Below are 27110 nucleotides of genomic sequence, written 5' to 3'. Positions count from 1 at the left end.
GTCTGACTGCTGATTTCACCAATAAGCCAATGATTGACAAGGAACCTAAAATTTAGCACACAGCCATGCAATCTCCATAGACAAAACATTGGCAGTAGAATGGCCTTACTGAAGAGCACAGTGACTTTCAACGTGGCACCGTCATAGGATGCCACCTTTCCAGCAAGTCAGTCCGTCAAATTTCTGCCATTCTAGAGCTGCCCCCCGGTCAACTGTAAGTGCTGTTATTGTGAAGTGGAAACATCTAGGAGCAACAACGGCTCAGCCGGGAAGTGGTAGGCCACACAAGCTCACAGAACGGGACCGCCGAGTGCTGAAAAGCGTAAAAAAACGTCTGTCCTTGGTTGCAACACTCACAACCGAGTTCCAAACTGCCTCTGGAAGCAACATCAGCACAATAACTGTTTGTCAAGAGCTTCCTGAAATGGGTTTCCATGGCTGAGCAGCCGCACACAAGCTCGCTGCCATTGGACTCTGGAGCGGTGGAAACACGTTCTCTGGAGTGATGAATCCCGCTTCCCCATCTGGCAGTCCGACGGATGAATCTGGGTTTGGCAGATGCCAGGAGAACGCTACCTGCCCAAATGCATAGTGCCAACTGTCAAGTTTGATGGGGGAGGAATAATGTTCTGGGGCTGTTTTTCATGGTTTGGGCCCATTAGTTCCAGTGAAGGGAAACCTTAATGCTACAGCGTACAATGACATTCTAGACGATTCTGTGCTTCCAACTTTGTGGCAACGGTTTCGGGAAGGCCCTTTTCTGTTTCAGCATGACAATACCACTGTACACGGAGCAAGGTCCATACAGAAGTGGTTTGTCGAAATTGGTGTGGAAGAACTTGACTGGCCTGCATAGAGCCCTGACCTCAACCCCATCAAACACCTTTGGGATGAATTGGAATGCCGATTACGAGTCAGGCCTAATAGTTCAACATCAGTGCCTGACCTCTCGAATGATCTTGTGGCTGAAGCAAGTCCCTGCAGCAATATCCCAACATCTAGTGGAATCTAGTAGTCCTGTACCTAGTATTACCTACACAGAGGACAAACTCTCTTTTAACGGGTGTTAAAAACTATCATTTTCATGTCCGGGTTTGTCTCGAGTTAAAGCACAGATATGTTATTTTGCATTTTGATAATTTTCTCGTTCTACTCAACATTTTTTACTGGAACTTTTGTTTAAGTCGAAGTGACGTCTTTCATGACTGATCACCAAACTGTGTTCTGGTTTGTCCTAATGCAGTGCTTTTTGTTTTTCTAGCTAGACTACAAGAGACGAGCAGCCCGAGACTGACTGAGTCCAGATGATGTGAAGCTATTGAAGATGTGGTGATGCTGTTCAGTTATTTTTATTTTTTTATTTCTCTTATGGTTTAATTATCAACGATCTGGTCAGTCTTTTTTATTTGCTTTTATTTCATTTTTATTTGTCAAACTAACAGATTATTTTTTTTTAACCGGGCAACTTACAGGGTTTTATAAAGTTGTGGTACGGCACATTTTTTTTGATATTACTGAAAGTATATTAAAGTACTCCACATGTCAAGTTGTTGGTCTGTTTATTTTCAATTTAGAGGGAGCCAACTTCAACGAGAGGCATTTTCATTACACTGCTAGACTGGCTGGGTGCCATCCCTAAAAGTCTGTCTGGACCTGCCGTTTCCACACATCAATCAATTCAATTCATTTTATAAAGCCCTTTTTACATCAGCAGTTGTCACAACAAAAAAAGTGCTTAACAGATACCCAGCCAAAAACTACAAAGAGCAAACAATACAGAGATTGAAGTACAGTTCTTAGAGCCTGGTTCCTCGAGTCTACCTAGAACAGCCAGAAGAGGACTGGCCACCCCTCAGAGCCTGGTTCCTCGAGTCTACCTAGAACAGCCAGAAGAGGACTGGCCACCCCTCAGAGCCTGGTTCCTCGAGTCTACCTAGAACAGCCAGAAGAGGACTGGCCACCCCTCAGAGCCTGGTTCCTCGAGTCTACCAAGGGGGTGACTAGTCCTCTTCTGGCTGTTTTTGGTAGACTAGAAGAACCAGGCTCTGAAGGGGAATAGCTCCATAGTTTACTGAGACAAAGTGCATTAATCTTTTTCATAGTCATACAATAAGTCACATTTACATGGCGTTTTAGTCATTTAAAAGATGTTCTCATCCAGAATGACTTTTAGTGCATTCACCTTTTAAGGTGAAACTCTCAACCCACATTTCATCCTTTTCTTCCTAAATAATGGTGGGGAAGAGCCAAGATGGAGGCACGGTGGCTTCAACACAATGGTGAGGGAGAGCCAAGATGGAGGCACAGTGGCTTCAACACAATGGTGAGGGAGAGCCAAGATGGAGGCACAGTGGCTTCAACACAATGGTGAGGGAGAGCCAAAATGGAGGCACGCTGGCTTCAACACAATGGTGAGGGAGAGCCAAGATGGAGGCACGGTGGCTTCAACACAATGGTGAGGGAGAGCCAAGATGGAGGCACAGTGGCTTCAACACAATGGTGAGGGAGAGCCAAGATGGAGGCACAGTGGCTTCGACACAATGGTGAGGGAGAGCCAAAATGGAGGCACGCTGGCTTCAACACAATGGTGAGGGAGAGCCAAGATGGAGGCACGCTGGCTCCAACACATCAAGTGTATTTATAAATCATATATAAATCAAAGCATACTTACCAGGAGTACACTGGCACACTGTGATAATAAAATGGTGCATCTGGAGCAAATATGGCTCTGGACCAGCGGAGGCTCGTCAGAGGAAGAAGGGGAGGACCATCCTCAGTGAATTTCATAAAAATAAAATAGTGAAACATTCAAAAAGTTTTCCTTTTTTAGATAAAAAAAACAACATTTTTTGTAATGAAGGTCTACAGTCACCTCAACAGCACTCTCTCGGGTAGCAAATCAAATTTGATTGGTCATATACACATATTTAGCAGGTGTTATTGCAGGTGTAGTGAAATGCTTGTGTTCCTGGCTCCACCAGTGCAGTAATATCTAACAATACAGGTGTGTGTATATGTATAGACTATATGGATAGTATGCGGATAGAATATTTAGTATAGGTAGGATAAAAATGTATATACTGTATTGTAGTCAAGGCCATCCTATCCAACTACTGCTATACATATACTAATGAACTGGGAAAAACAGTATGTAAACATTATTAAAGTGACCAGTGTTCCATGTCTTGGGCCGAGTGTTTAACAGTCTAATGGCCTTGAGATAGAAGCTGTTTTTCAGTCTCTCGGTCCCAGCTTTGATGCACCTGTACTGACCTCACTTTCTGGATGATAACGGGGTGAACAGGCTGTGTCTCCTTGATGATCTCCTTGGTGCTGTAGGTGTCCTGCGTTGGGCTGACCGCACCACCCTCTGGAAAGCCGTTGCGGTTGCAGGCGGTGCAGTCGCCGTACCAGGCGGTGATACATCCCAACAGAATGCTTTCAATGGTGCATCTGTACTCCACTGCGGCCCTGTCGATGTGGCTGGAGGCTCCCTTTGCTGGCTCCTGTAGAAGTGATTCTGATCTCTCTCATCATCTCTAGTCCACGATCAGCGTTTTTTGTTTTGTTGATGTTGAGGGAGAGGTTATTTTCCTGGCACCACTCTGCCAGAGCCCTCACCTCCTCCCTGTAGGCTGTCTCGTCATTGTTGGTACATGTGTGGCCACGCAGTCATGGGTGAACGAACAGGGAGTACAGGAGTGGGCTGAGTGCGCTGTGTTGAGGATCAGTGTAGTAGAGGTGTTGTTTCCTACCTCCACTACCTGGGGGCGGCCCGTCAGGAAGTCCAGGACCCAGTTGCACAGGGCAGGGTTCAGACCCAGGGACCCGAGCTAAATTCAATATGCGGAACTGTGCCTTACTGCTTTTTTGAAGTTTGTGTAACATCACTATTCTAGTCAAGGAAGCATCATGCAAAATATATTGCCACACTTCATTTACCAAGACTATTGCCAAATAAAGTTACTCTTTAAGGTAAGCTAGGACAACCACATAGAAACAGTATCACAGTCATATTAAGTAAATGTTCACCAATAAAGTAATTATCAACACTATTAGGAAAAAGACAAATTACTAGCGTTAGTTTATTATTTTTTTCATACCTTACTAAAGAGTCACCTATAACAACTGGGCATTGCTTGACATAGACATAACATGTTTAAAACGGAGCCAGAGACAAGCGGGACTTCAACACCGCTGCGATTCCACAAGAGGTCGCCGCGTGACGTCACGAATTTAACTTGAAATGCTTTAAAAATCCGCTCGTCTCTCGCCGGGTGCAGTGGCGTGCGCCTGTAATCCAAGTTGCTGGGAGGCTTAGGCTGGCGGATCGTTTGAGCTCAGGAGTTCTGAGCTCCAGTGGACTATGCCGATCGGGTGTCCGCACTAAGTTCGGTATCGATATGGTGCTCCTGGGGGAGCCCGGGACCACCAGGTCGTCTAAGGAGGGGTGCACCGGCCCAGGTCGGAAACGGAGCAGGCCAAAGCCCCCGTGCCGCTCAGTAGTGGGATCGCGCCTGTGAATAGACGCTGTAGTGCAGCCTGAGCAATATAGCGGGACACAGTCTTTTTGAGCAAAACATTTGTAGGATTTTTACATCTGTTGTTTTGCATTTGTAACATAAATATGCTAAAACTACATTTAGTGGTATCAGGAAGATATTGGGTATTCCATTATTCATTTCATTTCTAAAGATAATGTTCATTTATTTGCTTCATTTTCGCCCGTTTCTCTGATTTATCCACGATGTTGTGGTAAAACCGTTCGGGAGACGGAAGTCCCTCCACTGCCTCCTGTTGGGACTCCGGTGGAAATAACCGGGTTTCTGAACACTTCCCCGAGAGCTCCAGTAATGGACGCTGTTGTGGTAAAAGTCATATCATTGTAAAGGAATAGTCATGTAAAAATGAACTTGTCTATAATTGGCGAAGCTGCGTGAAGATGGAAGGAATTCAGGAGGAATTCAGATGTGACGCCATTGTTTTAACCTCATGGTTCAACGTGAATCAACACAATCTTAACTTTGTTTTAGTTGTTTCAAATTCCCGCTGTTTTGGAGATGGAATTGGGATGACCGCGTATACTATGTTAATGATGATACCAAAAAAGAATACTAGCACTATTTTTTACACGGTAAAACTTAACATTTGAGGCATTTGTGGTAAGTATCTGAGGGTCCGCCATTTTCATGCATGTCAAATCAAATTGTATTTTGTCACATGCTCTGAATACAACAGGTGTAGTAGACTTTACAGTGAAATGCTTAATTACAAGCCCTTAACCAACAATGGAGTTTTAAGAAAATACCTAAAAAGTAAGAGATAAGAATAACAAATAATTAAAAGAGCAGCAGGAAATGTCAGTTGGCTATGAAAAGCCAACAGACATTTACTCCTGAGGTGCTGACTTGTTGCACCCTCGACAACCACTGTGATTATTATTTGACCCTGCTGGTCATCTATGAACATTTGAACATCTTGTTCTGTTATAATCTCCACCCTGCGCAGCCAGAAGAGGACTGGCCAACCCCTCATAGCCTGGTTCCTCTCTAGGTTTCTTCTTAGGTTCTGGCCTTTCTAGGGAGTTTTTCCTAGCCACCGTGCTTCTACACCTGCATTGCTTGCTGTTTGGGGTTTTAGGCTGGGTTTCTGTACAGCACTTTGAGATATCAGCTGATGTAAGAAGGGCTTTATAAATACATTTGATTTGATTTAAATAACAAAAGTGACACTATATACAGGGGGTACCAGTACAGAGTCAATGTGGAGGCTATATACAGGGTGTTACGGTACAGAGTCAATGTGGAGGCTATATACAGGGTGTTACGGTACAGAGTCAATGTGGAGGCTATATACAGGGGGTACCGGTACAGAGTCAATGTGGAGGCTATATACAGGGGGTACCGGTACAGAGTCAATGTGGAGGCTATATACAGGGGGTACCGGTACAGAGTCAATGTGGAGGCTATATACAGGGGGTACCGGTACAGAGTCAATGTGGAGGCTATATACAGGGGGTACTGGTACAGAGTCAATGTGGAGGCTATATACAGGGGGTACCGGTACAGAGTCAATGTGGAGGCTATATACAGGGGGTACCGGTACAGAGTCAATGTGGAGACTATATACAGGGGGTACCAGTACAGAGTCAATGTGGAGGTTATATACAGGGGGTACCGGTATAGAGTCAATGTGGAGGCTATATACAGGGGGTACCGGTACAGAGTCAATGTGGAGGCTATATACAGGGGGTACCGGTACAGAGTCAATGTGGAGGTTATATACAGGGAGTACCGGTATAGAGTCAGTGTGGAGGCTATAAACAGGGGGGGTACCGGTACAGAGTCAATATCAATGTGTGGGGGCACCGGTGTCGAGGTAATTGAGGTAATTATGTACATGTAGGTAGAGTTATTAAAGTGACTATACATAGATAATAACAGCGTGGGGGGGGGGGGGCTCAATGCAAATAGTCTGGGTAGCCATTTGATTAGCTGTTCAGGAGTCTAATGGCTTGGGGGTAGCTGTTTAGAAGCCTCTTGGACCTAGACTTGGTGCTCCGGTATCGGAGCAGAGAGAACAGTCTATGACTAGTGTGGCTGGAGTCTTTGACAATTTTTAGGGCCTTCCTCTGACACCGCCTGGTGTAGAGGTCCTGGATGGCAGGAAGCTTGGCCCCGGTGATGTACTGGGCTGTACGCACTACCCTCTGTAGCGCCTTGTGGTCGGAGGCCGAGCAGTTGCCATACCAGGCAGTGATGCAACCAGTCAGGATGCTCTCGATGGTGCAGCTGTAGAACCTTTTGAGGATCTGAGGACACATGCCAAATCTTTTCAATCTCCTGAGGGGGAATAGGTTTTGTTGTTCCCTCTTCACAACTGTCTTGGTGTGTTTGGACCATGATAGTTTGTTGGTGATGTGGACACCAAGGAACTTGAAGCCCTCAACCTGCTCTACTACAGCCCCGTCGATGGTAATGGGGGCGTGCTCGGTCATCCTTATCCTGTAGTCCATAATAATCTCATTTTGTCTTGTTCACATTGAGGGAGAGGTTGTTATCCTGGCACCACACGGCCAGGTCTCTGACCTCCTCCCTATAAGCTGTCTCATCGTTGCCTGTGGTCAGGCCTACCACTGTTGTGTCATCGGCAAACTTAATGATGGTGTTGGAGTCGTGCCTCGCCATGCATGAGCATGAGTGAACAGGAAGTACAGGAGGGGACTGAGCACGTACCCCTGAGGGGCCCCCGTGTTGAGGATCAGCGTGTCGGAAACGCAGCCTGAAACAAATTCTTAACCTGTTAGGGCTAGGGGGCAGTATTTACACGGCCGGATAAAAAACGTACCCAATTTAATCTGGTTACTACTCCTGCCCAGTAACTAGAATATGCATATAATTATTGGCTTTGGATAGAAAACACCCTAAAGTTTCTAAAACTGTTTGAATGGTGTCTGTGAGTATAACAGAACTCATATGGCAGGCAAAAACCTGAGAAGGTTTCATGCAGGAAGTGGCCTGTCTGACAAGGAGTCGTTATTCTTGTCTCTGTTTATTGAAGAGTGGGGATCTTAGCTGTAACGTGACACTTCCTACGGCTTCCATAGGCTCTCAGAGCCCGGGAAAAAGTTCAACGATGACGAGGCAGCTTCAGGCTGAAACACATAATCGCCTTTGCCAAGTGGCCGATAAGAGGACAAAGGATTTGGCGCGTGCCCGATTCGACCCCGTGCTGTATTTTCTTTCGGCTGTTTACCTAATTGCAGATTCCCGGTCGGAATATTATCGCTTTTTTACGAGAAAAATAGCATAAAAATTTATTTTAAACAGCGGTTGACATGCTTCGAAGTACGGTAATTAAATATTTAGAAATCTTTTGTCACGAAATGCGCCGTGCGTGTGACCGTTATTTACCATTGGGATAGTGTCTTGAACGCACGAACAAAACGCCGCTGATGGAACATAACTATGGATTATTTTGGACCAAACCAACATTTGTTATTGAACTAGAAGTCCTGGGAGTGCATTCTGACGAAGAACAGGAAAGGTAATCAAACTTTTCTAATAGTAAATCTGACTTTGGTGAAGGCTAAACTTGGTGGGTGTCTAAATAGCTAGCCCTGTGATGCCGGGCTATCTACTTAGAATATTGCAAAATGTGCTTTCACCGAAAAGCTATTTTAAAATCGGACATAGAGTGCATAGAGTAGTTCTGTATCTAAAATTCTTAAAATAATTGTTATGCTTTTTGTGAACGTTTATCGTGAGTAATTTAGTAAATTGTTAGTAAATTCATCGGAAGTTTGCGGGGGGTATGCTTTTTCTGAACGTCACATGCTAATGTAAAAAGCTGGTTTTTGATATGAACTTGATTGAACAAAACATGCATGTATTGTATAACATAATGTCCTAGGTGTTTCATCTGATGAAGATCATCAAAGGTTAGTGCTGCATTTAGCTGTCTTCTGGGTTTTTGTGACATTATATGCTAGCTTGAAAAATGGGTGTCTGATTATTTCTGGCTGGGTACACTGCTGACATAATCTAATGTTTTGCTTTCGTTGTAAAGCCTTTTTGAAATCGGACAATGTGGTTAGATTAACGAGAGTCTTGTCTTTAAATAGCTGTAAAATAGTCATATGTTTGAGAAATTGAAGTAATAGCATTTCTAAGGTATTTGAAAATCGCGCCACAGGATTCAACTGGCTGTTACGTAGGTGGGACGATTTGGTGCAACCTGCCCTAGAGAGGTTAAATTGCAGCAAATCAAGACTGTATAAAAACATAACTATGAGTCCGTAATGGTTTCACAAATCATTGACAAACCAAAAACACACTACGTGCCATAAACCTTTTTATTATTATGATGATGAGTATCGTCTCCATTTCATTACAGGTCGTGGTCCTCAGGGTGATAGAGTTCACTCATCAGCCGGTAGATGTAAGAGGGAGCGTTGCCGCCGATGTTAGAGATGAACAGAGTGATGAGTTCAGGAGGAACGTAGTCGAACACGGGGCAGTGCACGTTCACCTTGGATAGAATCTCTCCTATACAAACAAACAAGAGGAAAGTTACGTTTGCTGGGTGCATGTACAGTTTTTAATTTTGTATAAAATGTTGTATAACGCTATAAGATCATTTTCCTCCTCAGAGATATTAAAGTGCATCTTATCCAGGGACATTAAACTGTACAACACCTTGGACAGAATCTCTCCTACAGAGACTTCTCAGATAGAGATCAGAATCTCTCCTACAGAGACTTCTCAGATAGAGATCAGAATCTCTCCTACAGAGACAAGCAGAGACCTCTCAGATAGAGATCAGAATCTATCCTACAGAGACAAGCAGAGACCTCTCAGATAGAGATCAGAATATCTCCTACAGAGACAAGCAGAGACCTCTCAGATAGAGATCAGAATCTCTCCTACAGAGACTAGCAGAGACCTCTCAGATAGAGATCAGAATCTCTCCTACAGAGACGAGCAGAGACCTCTCAGGTAGAGATCAGAATCTCTCCTACAGAGACGAGCAGAGACCTCTCAGATAGAGATCAGAATCTCTCCTACAGAGACAAGCAGAGACCTCTCAAATAGAGATCAGAATATCTCCTACAGAGACAAGCAGAGACCTCTCAGGTAAATATCAGAAGTAATCAGTTACTGATCGTGAGCTTTCACAAAAACTGATTACTGTATTTACAGTGCATTCGAAAAAGTATTCAGACCCATTCCTTTTTCCACTTTGTTACGTTACATCCTTATTCTAAAATGGATTAAAATATAAACCGGAAATACCTTAATTACATAAGTATTCAGACCCTTTGCTATGAGACTCGAAATTGAGTTTAGGTGCATCTTGTTTCCATTGATCATCCTTGAGATGTTTCTACAACTTGATTCAATTGATTGGACATGATTTGGAAAGGCGCACACCTGTTTATACAAGGTCCCACAGCTGACATATTTACATTTACATTTTAGTAATTTAGCAGACGCTCTTATCCAGAGCGACTTACATTAGTGAATGCATACATTTCATTTCATACATATAATATATTTTTTTGACAGTACATGTCAGAGCAAAAACCAAGCCATGAGGTGGAAGGAATTGTCCGTAGAGCTCCGAGACAGGATTGTGTCGAGGCACAGATCTGGGGATGGGCACCAAAACATTTCTGCAGCATTGAAGGTTGTAGCTTCGTACCCAAGAAGACTCGAGGCTGTAATCGCTGCCAAAGGCGCTTCAACAAAGTACTGAGTAAAAGGTCTGAATACTTATGTAAATGTGATATTTCCGGTTTTTTTTTTTTTACATTTGCAAAAAAAAAATGTAAACATGTTTTTGAAGGGGGGGAAACTTAAATCAATTTTATAATAAGGCTGTAACGTAACAAAATGGGTCTGAAAAGTTTCCCAAATGCCCTGTAGGTGAGCAAAAGGATGGGCAAAGAATGCAAATTTACCTTCCGTGAAGGGAAGCACCTCGTGTGGGGACACAAACTTATGGAATGTGTCTTCTTCATTAGGAAACTGAAAACACAAAAAAAATCCAACCAGTCAAGTCACACAATGATAAATATAACAGAAGACAACGTGATAGGTGAGGCCAAACATCCTCGGACTATCACCTATTAGTGAAGCAGGGCTCACTGATACTTCTATTCAGAAAGTCATTATTCTGTTCCTGGTGACTGTTGTTGTGAATACCTGAGGAGAGAGCTTGAACATGGGAGCGCAGACGATGAGCGGAGTAGAGTGATGCCTGGCTGCTAGAGCTACAGTGTGAGTTCCATTGATCGCCCTGAGCCCGCCATTGGCCAGAACGGTCTGTGTTCCGATGATGACCTGGTGAGAGGGCAACCAATAGGAGGAACAGAATCAAAACTAGTTTAGTTGCATTGACAATAGACAAGCTTCCTCTAGTGAACGAAAGACTTAAAAAAAAAAAAATCCTTATTGTTAAGTAATCAAGAGAGGGGTTTTGATGAAATAAGACCGGAAATAAGCATTAAATTAAAATGCTTCGATATTACGACTTCTATTTTATGTTCTGTCTGTGTAAAATAAAAATCACATAACAGTAAAAGTGTAAAATTCACCTTGTTCACTCGTGACATCACTGCAAATATGGCAGCGTCGGCTATTACAGTGGTCTCGATGCCTGCTCTGGAGAGATTAGTAGCCATTTCATGACCCTTGGGAAGGAGGCAGACAGTAGAGTCGTTACTACAGTGTGTTGCCTAAATGTCAAAATGTTCATTATTTCAATGACACATGTACAAACATTTCAAGAGACAGTTCAATTCATGAAATATATTAAACTTATGGCTCCCATTATTAAAGGGTGTGACATTTAAACGTTTTAACGAAAATTGGGATCGTTAATGTTAAGAAAATATCACTAACCTAAATTACAAAAATTTAAAATCACAAAATATGAAATATTGTGTAGTTGAAGGGCGGGTGAAATAAAGGGAAAATAATGCATTAAAAATACATAAATATATCATTCTATCGAGAGCAAGGCTTTAATGTAACAACAAGTCAAGGGGTCTGAATATTTTCCCGAAGGCCCTGTATCTAGAACCAGACTACAAGATGCCATATCAAGGCCCGGATGGAAGAACTGTACAACGATTGTTCTGCAAGTACAAAGTGCAAGCTGTGAAACACCAAACGTTTGCGTTAGCAACAGATTGTTGGATGTCTATGAACAGACTGTCATAGATCACTGCAGCGAGCCATCACCTTGACGACAAATGAGACATGAAGTCTCGTGTAAATGAATACGTGGAGGAGAGGGACACAGAGAACTTAAAACGGCATTAACCATCGTGGTTTGAGTGGGTGGGGGACAGCAGCTAGGTGAGCACTGTCTGGTAGGTGGTAAGTCGCTCTGGATAAGAGCGTCTGCTAAATGACTTAAATGTAATGTAAATGGTGAGCACCGTCTGGGAGGTAGCCAAGACTGTGGTAGATTGAACTGCACTGCCCCCTAGCACTCATTAGCAGGACCAGATCTGGAATGTGAATTCGCATCATTTTTCCCCCCTTATCTTTGAATTAACACTAGAACTGTGAAAGCAGCCATTTTGACTGGTTATGAATTGTATTTATTTTTTTACGACTCCGCCATTTTTAAAGTCATGCCTCCCTCTGTCCTTGACTTGTCCTAAACTAATCTATAAAACACACTGTCTGAATCAGTCTATAAAACACACTGTCTGAATCAGTCTATAAAACACACTGTCTGAATCAGTCTATAAAACGCACTGTCTGAATCAGTCTATAAAACACACTGTCTGTCTGAATCAGTCTATAAAACACACTGTCTGTCTGAATCAGTCTATAAAACACACTGTCTGTCTGAATCAGTCTATAAAACACACTGTCTGTCTGAATCAGTCTATAAAACACACTGTCTGAATCAGTCTATAAAAACGCACTGTCTGAATCAGTCTATAAAACACACTGTCTGAATCAGTCTATAAAACGCACTGTCTGAATCAGTCTATAAAACACACTGTCTGTCTGAATCAGTCTATAAAACACACTGTCTGTCTGAATCAGTCTATAAAACACACTGTCTGTCTGAATCAGTCTATAAAACACACTGTCTGTCTGAATCAGTCTATAAAACACACTGTCTGAATCAGTCTATAAAAACGCACTGTCTGAATCAGTCTATAAAACACACTGTCTGAATCAGTCTATAAAACACACTGTCTGAATCAGTCTATAAAACACACTGTCTGAATCAGTCTATAAAACGCACTGTCTGAATCAGTCTATAAAACACACTGTCTGAATCAGTCTATAAAACGCACTGTCTGTCTAAATCAGTCTATAAAACGCACTGTCTGTCTAAACCAGTCTATAAAACACACTGTCTGAATCAGTCTATAAAACGCACTGTCTGAATCAGTCTATAAAACGCACTGTCTGTCTAAATCAGTCTATAAAACGCACTGTCTGTCTAAACCAGTCTATAAAACACACTGTCTGAATCAGTCTATAAAACGCACTGTCTGTCTAAACCAGTCTATATAACACACTGTCTGTCTAAACCAGTCTATAAAACACACTGTCTGTCTAAACCGGTCTATATAACACACACTGTCTGTCTAAACCAGTCTATATAACACACTGTCTGTCTAAACCAATCTATAAAACACACACTGTCTGTCTAAACCGGTCTATATAACACACACTGTCTGTCTAAACCAGTCTATATAACACACACTGTCTGTCTAAACCAGTCTATATAACACACTGTCTGTCTAAACCAGTCTATAACACACTGCCTGTCTAAATCAGTCTATATAACACACTGCCTGTCTAAATCAGTCTATAAAACACACTGCCTGAATCAGTCTATATAACACACTGTCTGAATCAGTCTATATAACACACTGTCTGAATCAGTCTATAAAACACACTGTCTGAATCAGTCTATAAAACGCACTGTCTGTCTAAACCAGTCTATATAACACACTGTCTGTCTAAATCAGTCTATATAACACACTGTCTAAATCAGTCTATAAAACACACTGTCTAAATCAGTCTATAAAACACACTGTCTGTCTAAACCAGTCTATATAACACACTGTCTGTCTAAACCAGTCTATATAACACACTGTCTGAATCAGTCTATAAAACACACTGTCTGTCTAAACCAGTCTATAAAACACACTGCCTGTCTAAATCAGTCTATAAAACACACTGTCTAAACCAGTCTATATAACACACTGTCTGTCTAAACCAGTCTATATAACACACTGTCTGAATCAGTCTATAAAACACACTGTCTGTCTAAACCAGTCTATAAAACACTGCCTGTCTAAATCAGTCTATAAAACACACTGTCTGTCTAAACCAGTCTATATAACACACACTGTCTGTCTAAACCAGTCTATATAACACACTGTCTGTCTAAACCAGTCTATAAAACACACTGCCTGTCTAAATCAGTCTATAACACACACTGTCTGAATCAGTCTATAAAACACACTGTCTGAATCAGTCTATAAAACACACTGTCTGAATCAGTCTATAAAACACACTGTCTGAATCAGTCTATAAAACACACTGTCTGAATCAGTCTATAAAACACACTGTCTGAATCAGTCTATATAACACACTGTCTGTCTAAATCAGTCTATATAACACACACTGTCTGTCTGTCTAAACCAGTCTATATAACACACACTGTCTGTCTAAACCAGTCTATAAAACACACTGTCTGTCTAAACCAGTCTATAAAACACACTGTCTGTCTAAACCAGTCTATATAACACACACTGTCTGTCTGTCTAAACCAGTCTATATAACACACACTGTCTGTCTAAACCAGTCTATAAAACACACTGTCTAAACCAGTCTATATAACACACACTGTCGTTAGAATCTTAATATCACAAACAGAACTGGAGTCAGAACCAGTTTTAGGAGGCCATGTCATTTTTTTTATGGTTTTCCCCAGTTGCCCCTCCTCCTCCCGACAGCAGGGCCCGCTCCCCTCCTCCTCCTCCCGACAGCAGGGCCTGCTCCCCTCCTCCTCCTCCTCCTTCCGACAGCAGGGCCTGCTCCCCTCCTCCTCCTCCCGACAGCAGGGCCCGCTCCCCTCCTCCTCCTCCTCCTCCCGACAGCAGGGCCCGCTCCCCTCCTCCTCCTCCTCCCGACAGCAGGGCCTGCTCCCCTCCTCCTCCTCCTCCCGACAGCAGGGCCCGCTCCCCTCCTCCTCCTCCTCCCGACAGCAGGGCCCGCTCCCCTCCTCCTCCTCCTCCCGACAGCAGGGCCCGCTCCCCTCCTCCTCCTCCTCCCGACAGCAGGGCCCGCTCCCCTCCTCCTCCTCCTCCCGACAGCAGGGCCCGCTCCCCTCCTCCTCCTCCCGACAGCAGGGCCCGCTCCCCCCCCCTCCTCCTCCTCCTCCTCCCGACAGCAGGGCCCACTCCCCCCCCCCTCCTCCTCCTCCTCCTTCCGACAGCAGGGCCTGCTCCCCTCCTCCTCCTCCTCCTCCCGACAGCAGGGCCTGCTCCCCTCCTCCTCCTCCCGACAGCAGGGCCTGCTCCCCTCCTCCTCCTCCCGACAGCAGGGCCTGCTCCCCTCCTCCTCCTCCCGACAGCAGGGCCCGCTCCCCTCCTCCTCCTCCTCCCGACAGCAGGGCCCGCTCCCCTCCTCCTCCTCCTCCCGACAGCAGGGCCCGCTCCCCTCCTCCTCCTCCCGACAGCAGGGCCCGCTCCCCTCCTCCTCCTCCTCCTCCCGACAGCAGGGCCTGCTCCCCTCCTCCTCCTCCTCCCGACAGCAGGGCCTGCTCCCCTCCTCCTCCTCCTCCTCCCGACAGCAGGGCCTGCTCCCCTCCTCCTCCTCCTCCTCCTCCCGACAGCAGGGCCTGCTCCCCTCCTCCTCCTCCCAACAGCAGGGCCTGCTCCCCTCCTCCTCCCGACAGTTGAAGGTGCCGTGCCCAGTTGACAATCACCCCTATAATTACCCTCAAAATATAATCTCAAAATGGCATGTACCCTCTATCAGTCCACCGAATCACAGCAGTCTTATCAGTCTACTCTGGCCTACTAGGGAGTACACAGTGAGAGTGTGTCTGTAATTTACCACGGCAAGAAGACCCGAGACGAACGGATGCACATGCTGCGTTAGTGTTCTACAAGATCTGAATGAAAATGCCTCAGATGGAAGAAATGAATCATGACACCTCTGATGATTATTCTGGTTCTGAACCTCAGTCTGGACCTACACCTCTGATGATTATTCTGGTTCTGAGCCTCAGTCTGGACCTACATCTCTGATGATTATTCTGGTTCTGAACCTCAGTCTGGACGTACATCTCTGATGATTATTCTGGTTCTGAACCTCAGTCTGGACGTACATCTCTGATGATTATTCTGGTTCTGAACCTCAGTCTGGACGTACATCTCTGATGATTATTCTGGTTCTGAACCTCAGTCTGGACGTACATCTCTGATGATTATTCTGGTTCTGAACCTCAGTCTGGACCTACATCTCTGATGATTATTCTGGTTCTGAACCTCAGTCTGGACCTACATCTCTGATGATTATTCTGGTTCTGAGCCTCAGTCTGGACCTACACCTCTGATTATTCTGGTTCTGAGCCTCAATCTGGACCTCCATCTCTGATGATTATTCTGGTTCTGAACCTCAGTCTGGACCGACATCTCTGATGATTATGCTGGTTCTGAACCTCAGTCTGGACCTACATCTCTGATGATTATTCTGGTTCTGAACCTCAGTCTGGACCTACACCTACGAGGCCTATGTGCAAAAAAGCCAGAATGGTATACACTGAGCAGGTGCCCGAGCCGCCACCAAATGAAAGCCGGTGACAATGCTACGGTCCAATTATCAGCACAAAATGTCCTCACTGAGAGAGCAGGCCTTACATCTCAAGCACAAAAAACAACATCAGCAATGCACTCACCAGCTTCGGTTGTTTATGTGACATGCTACAGTACATGAGGGACTGTGGCTGAGACGCACAGAGAGCAAGGAGACACTGACTAGGATCTGTCTATTGATGAGCTGGAAGCAGTCATTTAAATCCCGTACAGCCCAGTACATCCCCGGGGCCAAGCTTCCTGCCATCCAGGATCTCTATACCAGGCGTTGTCAAGAGGAAGGCCCAAAGGTCAAAGACTCCAGCCAACCTAGCCATAGACTGTTCTCTCTGCTACCGCACGGCAAGCGGCTATATTAGATTTGATTTGTATGCCCGTGGAGCAGTCAGTGGAGAAAGCATGTATATGGACAGCTTCTGGTCAGACATGCACTGTATGGGATACGTTAGGGGATCGCTCCAGAGAGACCATACGTTAGGGGATCGCTCCAGAGAGACCATACGTTAGGGGATCGATCCAGAGAGACCAGACGTTAGGGGATCGCTCCAGAGAGACCAGACGTTAGGGGATCGCTCCAGAGAGACCAGACGTTAGGGGATCGCTCCAGAGAGACCAGACGTTAGGGGATCGCTCCAGAGAGACCGATCTTACGTTAGGGGATCGCTCCAGAGAGACCGATCTTACGTTAGGGGATCGCTCCAGAGAGACCATACGTTAGGGGATCGCTCCAGAGAGACCGATCATACGTTAAGGGATCGCTCCAGAGAGACCGATCATACGTTAGGGGATCGCTCCAGAGAGATCATACGTTAGGGGATCGCTCCAGAGAGACCATACGTTAGGGGATCGCTCCAGAGAGACCATACGTTACGGGATCGCTCCAGAGAGACCGATCAGACGTTACGGGATCGCTCCAGAGAGACCGATCAGACGTTACGGGATCGCTCCAGAGAGACCATACGTTAGGGGATCGCTCCAGAGAGACCGACCATACGTTAGGGGATCGCTCCAGAGAGATCGATCCTACGTTAGGGGATCGCTCCAGAGAGACCATACGTTAGGGGATCGCTCCAGAGAGATCCTACGTTAGGGGATCGCTCCAGAGAGATCCTACGTTAGGGGATCGCTCCAGAGAGACCATACGTTAGGGGATCCCTCCAGAGAGACCATACGTTACGGGATCGCTCCAGAGAGACCATACGTTAGGGGATCGCTCCAGAGAGATCATACGTTAGGGGATCGCTCCAGAGAGACCATACGTTAGGGGATCGCTCCAGAGAGACCATACGTTAGGGGATCGCTCCAGAGAGATCATACGTTAGGGGATCGCTCCAGAGAGACCATACGTTAGGGGATCGCTCCAGAGAGACCATACGTTAGGGGATCGCTCCAGAGAGACCGATCATACGTTAAGGGATCGCTCCAGAGAGACCGATCATACGTTAGGGGATCGCTCCAGAGAGACCGATCATACGTTAGGGGATCGCTCCAGAGAGACCGATCATACGTTAGGGGATCGCTCCAGAGAGACCATACGTTAGGGGATCGCTCCAGAGAGACCATACGTTAGGGGATCGCTCCAGAGAGACCGATCATACGTTAAGGGATCGCTCCAGAGAGACCGATCATACGTTAGGGGATCGCTCCAGAGAGACCGATCATACGTTAGGGGATCGCTCCAGAGAGACCAGACATTAGGGGATCGCTCCAGAGAGACCAGACATTAGGGGATCGCTCCAGAGAGATCAATCAAGACGTTACATCTCTGTTTTGATGACAAAGAAATTAGAATGAGATGCCTGGAAACAGACAAATTCACCATGGTGTCCGACGTCTGGAAACAGACAAATTCACCATGGTGTCCGACGTCTGGAAACAGACAAATTCACCATGGTGTCCGACGTCTGGAAACAGACAAATTCACCATGGTGTCCGACGTCTAGAAACAGACAAATTCATCATGGTGTCCGACGTCTGGACCAAGTATAGACAATAATTGACTGCAGTCATATCGACACTAAGATCTATATTCAATATAATGCCATGATTTATTTTGTGCTGACTTTAACTATTTATCAAGCACACTTGGCGCTTATAATGAAGTTTAGGCTACTAATGATTTCCTTTGTGGTCGGGGTATTTTAATAGTTATAAAAATAAGCTATTGCTGTTTTCCAACTCATATAGTATGCTTTCTGTTTCCTAGTTGTAACAAAGGCACTCGACTAAATAAAATTGAGTGAACACTTGAATTGTTTTGTTTTTCCATGTAGCCTACATAAAACATAAACTAAACTAATGAAATTGATACTGTATTATTTGAAATAAAATGTAAAATGTATTCCAATGTTACCTAACATCTTCATAAACACAACCAAATGATTACTTTTGCAATAGTACATATGAAATGTATTAATACACTGAATTTTGCAGTCAGAATGACTCGTTAGCTTGAAGAGGGGGTCCCTCGAAGCACAGCGTTTGTAGTGCTGAACATAAAAACCATATAAAAAAAAAATGGCAGTTTAAAAACTTTAAGAACATTTTACATTTGTCACATGATCCCTAGCTCCCATGTGTGTTCCTTCTATGAATATACAGTGGTGGGATAGAGGAAAGATGGAGGGATGAAAGTATAGTTGGATGGAGGGAGGGTTGATGGGAGCGAATGAGGGATGAAATGGAGGAACGGTGGATACCTGGCAGAAGGGGGCACACTCAGCCACGATGACGTGGAACTTGCGTTTCCTCGCTGCGTCTTTGAGGAAGGCCTCGACGGTGCGTGAGCGGCCGACAGTCATGATGACCTCGTTGGAGTGGATGTGCTCCAGGGCCTGCATGGCGATGTTGTCTGTGGTGCCCTCTGGGAAAGAGGAAGACCGTTAGTTAGCTCAGTGCTGCTTGACCATGGTTATACCCATGGGGAGGTATAGTGTAAAAAACAACAGAGAAGATTGGTTTAAACTAAAGGAGGCTTTCGTTTGAATCATTTGAATTTCAGCCACAACCAACCTTAATAGGTCTATGAAGGAGATGGAGAAAGAGAGAGTGATGTTGGAGTATGTGTGTGCTCTAAGAAAGTGTTTCCCAATTCCGGGTCCTCCAGTACCCTCAACAGCCCAGACAAACATACTCGATTCAACTCAATGAGGGCTTGATGAATAGTTAACAAGTTGAATAGGGTGTGCATGTCCGATGCTACATAAAAATTAAATACTTTGGGGGTACTGGAGGACCAGAGTTGGCAAACACTGTTCTAAGTGAACATGTCTTACCTAGCTCTGTGAGGAGTTCATTGATGGCCTCTATGACGTTAGCTTTGAGATTATTAAACGGTTGTCTGAAGTTCTCCTCACTTAGCCCCCCTGACGTCAGCAACTTGTGAAGGGATTCCTGCTGATCTGTCTCCTCGCTGCTACCACGAGACCTGGGGGATACAAAACACACAAACACACATGACAGGAGAGAGAAAACAACTGGAATTTTTTTTTTAACTCTTCACATTTCCAACTGTTGCATCATTTGGCACCTTGCCATGGCAACTATTCTTGTTGAGTTCCACAGAACACAAGCAAGGTTAGCAACAAGCAGCAGACGTTCAAACAACTTGAATAATTTGTGGTTGTTGCTTGTAGCTGCATGTCGGCATATTCATAAACTCACCTGGCATACTCCTCCTCCCTGATGATAAACTCACCTGGCATACCCCTCCTCCCTGATGATAAACTCACCTGGCATACTCCTCCTACCTGATGATAAACTCACCTGGCATACTCCTCCTACCTGATGATAAACTCACCTGGCATACCCCTCCTCCCTGATGATAAACTCACCTGGCATACCTCTCCTACCTGATGATAAACTCACCTGGCATACCCCTCCTACCTGATAATAAACCCACCTGGCATACCCCTCCTCCCTGATGATAAACTCACCTGGCATACCCCTCCTCCCTGATGATAAACTCACCTGGCATACCTCTCCTACCTGATGATAAACTCACCTGGCATACCCCCCTACCTGATGATAAACTCACCTGGCATACCTCTCCTCCCTGATGATAAACTCACCTGATGATAAACTCACCTGGCATACCCCTCCTCCCTGATGATAAACTCACCTGATGATAAACTCACCTGGCATACCCCTCCTCCCTGATGATAAACTCACCTGGCATACTCCTCCTACCTGATGATAAACTCACCTGATGATAAACTCACCTGGCATACCCCTCCTCCCTGATGATAAACTCACCTGGCATACTCCTCCTACCTGATGATAAACTCACCTGGCATACTCCTCCTACCTGATGATAAACTCACCTGGCATACCCCTCCTCCCTGATGATAAACTCACCTGGCATACTCCTCCTACCTGATGATAAACTCACCTGATGATAAACTCACCTGGCATACTCCTCCTACCTGATGATAAACTCACCTGGCATACCCCTCCTACCTGATGATAAACTCACCTGATAATAAACTCACCTGGCATACCCCTCCTCCCTGATGATAAACTCACCTGGCATACCCCTCCTACCTGATGATAAACTCACCTGGCATACTCCTCCTACCTGATGATAAACTCACCTGGCATACTCCTCCTCCCTGATGATAAACTCACCTGGCATACTCCTCCTACCTGATGATAAACTCACCTGGCATACTCCTCCTACCTGATGATAAACTCACCTGGCATACCCCTCCTACCTGATGATAAACTCACCTGATGATAAACTCACCTGGCATACCCCTCCTACCTGATGATAAACTCACCTGGCATACCCCTCCTACCTGATGGAAACTCACCTGGCATACTCCTCCCTGATGATTTTGAGGACGCGCAGTACCATGTTGCCCACGGTGGTCTCAGACGGCTGGGCTGCTGTCATTCTCCTCCCCTCCTTGCGAATGATTTCCATCAGGTCGCCTATCATCAAATACATGAAGATATGTTTATCATACATCATTCCTAGTAGTGAATTATGTTCAGACATCGCTTAGTCACAGCCATTGGACCCGTTTCAACAATTACAGACGAGATGACATCAGCCTATTGTAGCGGTTCACATAGCCACAGCTAGCCACAGTTAGCCAACAGCTAGCCACAGTTAGCCAACAGCTAGCCACAGTTAGCCAACAGCTAGCCACAGTTAGCCAACAGCTAGCCACAGTTAGCCAACAGCTAGCCACAGTTAGCCAACAGCTAGCCACAGTTAGCCAACAGCTAGCCACAGTTAGCCAACAGCTAGCCAACAGCTAGCAACAGGTGTTCATAAAAAAACTACAGTAGACGTGAAATCTATTTGATATACAAACCGTGGCATATACTAACGTTATAGTTAGGAGGCAAACTAGCTAGCTAGCTAACTACCCGAAAGCTGAGCTATCGAATAAGCTAAAATTCTGCTATTAACTATACATTTTAGCTAACGTTACCTGCGCTGCTCCATCGTGCCTGGGCTGCTACTTTCCGAAGCAAAGCTGTGGTTTCTCTGGCGGTTTCTCCCGACCCTCGGATCGGTCCTGTCCCACAACCTCCCCGTTTCAAATCGGCCAGAAAAGCCTCAATTCGCTCTGTCAAATCAGCTTCCTTGTCAGCCCCGGGCATAATGTTTTCTGAATTCACCAGCTAACGTTAGCTAGATGCCGTATCAAAACAAGTTGGTGTTGTCGACATAGAAAATCATAGAGACCTCTAGTGGACAAAAGGTTATTTAGCATGAACTTTAGGATGGCGCAGCGCCATTGAGGACTTCCGCCATGTTTCCAATATTTTAAAGTAGTTAATTGGGTGGGGCTTCCTATGGGTTGAAGCCTTAATGGCGCTGTCACAGATGCCGAAGTGAAATATATATATATATAAAGAGGAGTCATCTATCTATCTCTATGGTTGTACAACGTTTGCATAGGGATGTCACGTGAACCGGAACTAGATTGCGCGTGAAGGAGGATGCTTCCGCGACATTATTCTTGTCCAATGGTGATTGTAATATTTTCAGATTTCATAAAAACAGATTTCACCAGTTTTTGCATAAAATAGACATTGAACCAATACCATTTACTTTCTATAAGAGTATCTATGTCATGAGTCTTTGCTAGGTAAGTCGCTCTGGATAAGAGCGTCTGCTAAATTACTTAAATGTAATGTAAATGTAGGTAAAGCCCCGGTTTATCTCAGCTCACTGGTCACCATAGCAGCACCCACCCGTAGCACGCACTCCAGCAGGTATATCTCACTGGTCACCCCCAAAGCCAATTCCTCCTTCGGCCGCCTCTCCTTCCAGTTCTCTGCTGCCAATGACTGGAACGAACTGCAAAAATCACTGAAGCTGGAGACTCATATCTCCCTCATTAGCTTTAAGCACCAGCTGTCAGAGCAGCTCACAGACCACTGCACCTGTACATAGCTCATCTGTAAATAGCCCATCCAACTACCTCATCCCAATACTGTATTTATTTATTTATCTTGCTCCTTTGCATCCCAGTATCTCTACTTGCACATTCATCTTCTGCACATCTTACCATTCCAGTGTTTAATTGCTAAATTGTAATTATTTCGCCAGTATGGCCTATTTATTGCCTTACCTCCCTTATCCTACCTCATTTGCACACACTGTATATAAACTTTTTCTACTCTATTATTGATTGTATGTTTGTTTATTCCATGTGTAACTCTGTGTTGTTGTTTGTGTCGCACTGTTTTGCTTTATCTTGGCCAGGTCGCAGATGTAAATGAGAACTTGTTCTCAACTAACCTGCCTGCTTAAACAAAGGTGAAATAAAATCATTTTATCAAATGATCTAAAGTGAAACAAAAAAACTGTTTCCAAGGATAATATACACACATGATGGACCATGTGGTGTGTCCCTCCCTTAGAGGTCATTCAAATCTACAAGCAACACGTTTTGTAAATCTATCCAATATTTTTATTGAATAAAAGCCCAAACACAAACCTTTACAAATTGATATCAATCGATATAGAAATCATTGATTGAAAACATGTGCAAATGTTCACTGTTAAAAATGTATGTATCCCACGTGTTTTTTTTAGTTTTTTTTTAAACAAATAGGTGCTATTTTCACAAATATGTGGTGAATTTTCTAATCTCTTAGGACAAACTCCAAACTGGTAACACTGGTAATGCAGCCAGTCTTACATTCAAATCCTTTCAATATGAATTTATTTGGTTCTTAGACATCGTTCACCATACAACCATTAATCCAAAATATAAAAGTTTACTGTGAAATGAAAACATTGGTTTAAATCACCAAAACACAACCTAATGACATCTCCTTAATTTAGATATTTTAACCAATTAATCCAAAAGCACAAAACCTTTATGATACATTTTAATTTGCTCTTTGAATGTATTATGCTCCAGTAATGTAAGTTACAGTACATTACACCGTTTTCACATTAGGCAATACACTTCCACTACCCCATTAAAATGAACTGAACATAAAATGTCAATAACTTCTATTCCATGTGTGATCATTGAAGACATCTTTCACAAGGTAATCAAATGAAAGTAATGTTTAAGGCGCTAGTTTGCATCAAACCTGTACGGAGCATTTGGCCATAGCTTCTCATTGAAATCCCAGTAAATATCCTAATTGTTCTAGCCTGATATAGGTCTGGATTGACGTCATTGGATGAGTCATCCATGGCCTAGAGGGGCATCATCATATATCTTCCACCTGTATTGTAATCGTGTATTGTATTTTATTGCACATATGTATTGTCGTGGTTCTGTACGTGTCTCAGTTCATAAGAGCACGGGACTAGCAACACCACAGAGGTGTGGGTTTGATTCCCACTGGGATCACATACCAAAAAGTAGACTTGTCACTTTGGATAGAAGTGTCTGCTAAGTCAATGGACTATTTTACAGTACCGTACTACCCAATTCTAATTTAGTGAATTATTTATTTATCGTTAAGGACTCTCTGGATTATTTGCGTATTGGTATTGTATTACTGCAATGTAGGAGCTAGAAACACAAGCATTTCGCTGCACCTGCTGTAACATCTAATCTGTGTACGCGACCAATAAACTTTGATTTGTAACATATAAGTACACCTCTGATTTTATCAATATCAGATTTGTTTTACTTACGGTGAAGTACAATCATAATAGTAATACATATACCATACTTACGTTTCTGCTTTACAGACATCCATTGTCATTATTTAGTCCTCAAAATCTGTAGTAGACAAACTCAGTGGACATGTAAAATCTATCCGTTTACCAAACGTCCTATAGGTTTAACCAAACGTCCTATAGGTTTAACCAAACGTCCTATACGTTTAACCAAACGTCCTATAGGTTTAACCAAACGTCCTATAGGTTTAACCAAACGTCCTATAGGTTTAAGTGATCACTGATAAAGAGCAGCTGGAGTACGTAATAGTAAAATGTCTTAGAAGAGAAGAGAATCATATCTAAAGTAATGTGAGCATTGAGAAAAGCAATGACTTTTTATATGAACATCTATTGCAAATGTGAAACATGCATTTCTAGATGAAACACTGATTAAGTTTGGTGTAAAAAGTGACTGTGTGTTGTACTTAGTCAATTGAAAATGTGCTTAGTTTTGAAACTGGCTTTTTGATAATCTGTTTTGAATTTTGTATTAAGAGTTGTGGAAATATACCACATACATGTGAAAATTGCACCAATGCGATTACATTTTTATTAATTTTTTTACTAATTTTAAACCCAACACCAAATCCTCATGTAGCCCAAACCACAGAATTATCTCCAAATGAAAGCTGGATGGATCTTGGATGATAGGTGTAGATTCAATGGGTCTCAAAAGAAGGAAGAGACATCATTTTCCAAAAAATGCCCTGCAGCTCTACTTGTCTTATAACCTATTCAGATGGAAAAGTACATAGATATGTGGCTGTTATCTTTTGTACATCTTTTAAAAACAACTTAAAAGTGTGCAATGGTTCTGCTATAAAATGCCTTAGTTTTCAAGATTATATTGTATACATCTCAAATGGTACCCTATATAGTGCAGTACTACCCTGGTCAAAAGTAGTGCACTAGGCCTATATAGGGAATAGGGTTCAAATGGCACCCTATATAGTGCAGTACTACCCTGGTCAAAAGTAGTGCACTAGGCCTATATAGGGAATAGGTTTCAAATGGCACCCTATATAGTGCAGTACTACCCTGGTCAAAAGTAGTGCACTAGGCCTATATAGGGAATAGGGATCCATTTCAGATACAGGTACTCTTTCCCTGAACTTATTAAACCCTCCCCCCCCCCACCCCCCCAAAAAAATTACCTGCCCTGCATTTACAATCAAAACAAACTAAAGACACTAAAATGTAGCTACCAAACATGTATGCAAATTAATTAACTGACAAAAACATAAAAGTTCAGTGGTCGCCATAGTTTCTATTCTGAGTTATAAACACATTCCACCTGCTGTTCATAGAGGCCTTCACTTTAAAACCAAAAAAAAAGGCCCCAAGTATATAGTCTTTGCCCAAATGTTACCCTATTCTTATAGGGAATAGGTTGCCATTTTGGGCTGAACCTTACCGCCTATAGGTCGCTTGGCATGGCAAAGATTTTCTACAACGATATAAAAAGGGGAAATAGACCTTTCTCAAGGATGCATCCATTCATCCCAACAAAATAAAACTCCAAATCAAACTATACACATTAAAATGTCAAAATCGATCATCAAAGCATCAGGTGCTTATTCAGCAGGATGCAAAATGTTCAGAACAAATTGCAGATAGAAAAGACACGCATGTCTCACTCCTGGAATAAAAATCTGTGTATATTCTACATTTGTATATATTTTTGAAAAAATGTTTCACTCTACTGAATGAGTCCCAGGTGAACATGGCTTTCAGAGAACAAGCTACCCCACCACCCCCCTGAAACCTTCCCCTGCTCATTCTTGATGTTGTCATTATAGGGTACGTCCAAAACGCCATCTTACTCCCTATACAGTGCACTACATTTGCCCAGAGCCCTATGGGGGGGGGCCCAGAGCCCTATGGGGGGGGACCCAGAGCCCTATGGGGGGGGACCCAGAGCCCTATGGGGGGGCAGAGCCCTATGGGGGGGCCCAGAGCCCTATGGGGGGGGGGCTCTGGTAAAAAAGTAGTGCACTCGAGGAAATATGGTGGCTTTTAAAAAGACATAAATATGAATTATAGGAGGCTGTCCTTACTACTGAATAGTGTTGGTTCCAGGTGTGTAAGAATACTGGAAGAGATAGAGACTGGCACACTGTCCAATAAAGGAATACAATTATTCCCGTTTTGCCTCAGTTTTTGGATTTATTCCTCTTTTTTCCCCCCCCTCGACAGTGCGCGGGTCTCCATCTCCTCCAGTCATTTCGGACACAGCTCTAGTTTTGATGAAGTTAGTCCGAGGAGGGTGGAGGTTGATCGGGTGAGCATTGGCTGCTCTCCCTGGGCGGAGTGGTGATGCCTCTCTACTCGATGAGCTTCTTTGCCTTAAAGAAGCGTCGTAGGTAGAAGACCTGCCAGGTGGCCAAGCCAATCAGACAGCACATAGAGAAGATGCTGAAGTACAGGACGCGTGTGTTGGTGGACTCTGGAACAACAGAATTAGAATTATAGAACAGAATTAGAATTATAGAAATATTATAGAAGTGACTTGTATTGTTTCTTCCCCCCCCAATTATATTAATTAGTATTTATTTGTAAAGTGTATTGAGACTTTTGTTATATGCACTTTAA

The 27110-nt window shown here is 43.9% G+C and overlaps 2 protein-coding genes and 1 long non-coding RNA gene across 3 annotated transcripts in view; all 3 read right to left on the bottom strand.

Moving 5' to 3' along the window:
* Positions 1-8836: 8836 nt before the first annotated feature.
* Positions 8837-22066, bottom strand: LOC115175162 (translation initiation factor eIF-2B subunit beta). Its single transcript, XM_029734396.1, has 8 exons — positions 21811-22066; positions 21181-21301; positions 19645-19796; positions 19069-19232; positions 11099-11194; positions 10707-10844; positions 10463-10529; positions 8837-9047 (listed from the first exon to the last, which is right to left on the bottom strand). Exons 1-8 carry the CDS (start codon positions 21980-21982, stop codon positions 8890-8892), a joined length of 1068 nt encoding a protein of 355 aa, XP_029590256.1. The 5' UTR covers positions 21983-22066; the 3' UTR covers positions 8837-8889.
* LOC115175163 (uncharacterized) lies at positions 19852-20233 on the bottom strand. Its single transcript, XR_003871925.1, has 2 exons — positions 20153-20233; positions 19852-20100 (listed from the first exon to the last, which is right to left on the bottom strand). It is a non-coding gene; the product is annotated as an uncharacterized LOC115175163 (long non-coding RNA).
* Positions 22067-25769: 3703 nt separating the features above from the next.
* LOC115175161 (transmembrane emp24 domain-containing protein 10) overlaps positions 25770-27110 on the bottom strand; it is a 9905-nt gene continuing 8564 nt past the window's right edge. Inside the window, exon 5 of the mRNA XM_029734395.1 lies at positions 25770-26964. Within this exon, the coding sequence (XP_029590255.1) occupies positions 26843-26964 (122 nt within the window). The 3' untranslated portion in view covers positions 25770-26842. The remainder of the gene's footprint in view (positions 26965-27110) is intronic.

The sequence above is a fragment of the Salmo trutta genome, chromosome 35 (assembly GCF_901001165.1).
Source record: "Salmo trutta chromosome 35, fSalTru1.1, whole genome shotgun sequence".
Taxonomy (NCBI): domain Eukaryota; kingdom Metazoa; phylum Chordata; class Actinopteri; order Salmoniformes; family Salmonidae; genus Salmo; species Salmo trutta.
This window is presented reverse-complemented; position numbering and strand designations above follow the sequence as displayed.

Excerpts from the sequence above, each read along its gene's own strand:
- LOC115175162 (XM_029734396.1), bottom strand. The coding sequence starts at position 21,982 with ATGCCCGGGGCTGACAAGGAAGCTGATTTGACAGAGCGAATTGAGGCT. Across the intron at positions 19,797-21,180 it reads ATCAGGGAGGAGTATGCCAG|GTCTCGTGGTAGCAGCGAGG; the intron begins GTGAGTTTCCAT and ends TGTATCCCCCAG. Across the intron at positions 10,530-10,706 it reads TGTTCAAGCTCTCTCCTCAG|TTTCCTAATGAAGAAGACAC; the intron begins GTATTCACAACA and ends TTGTGTTTTCAG.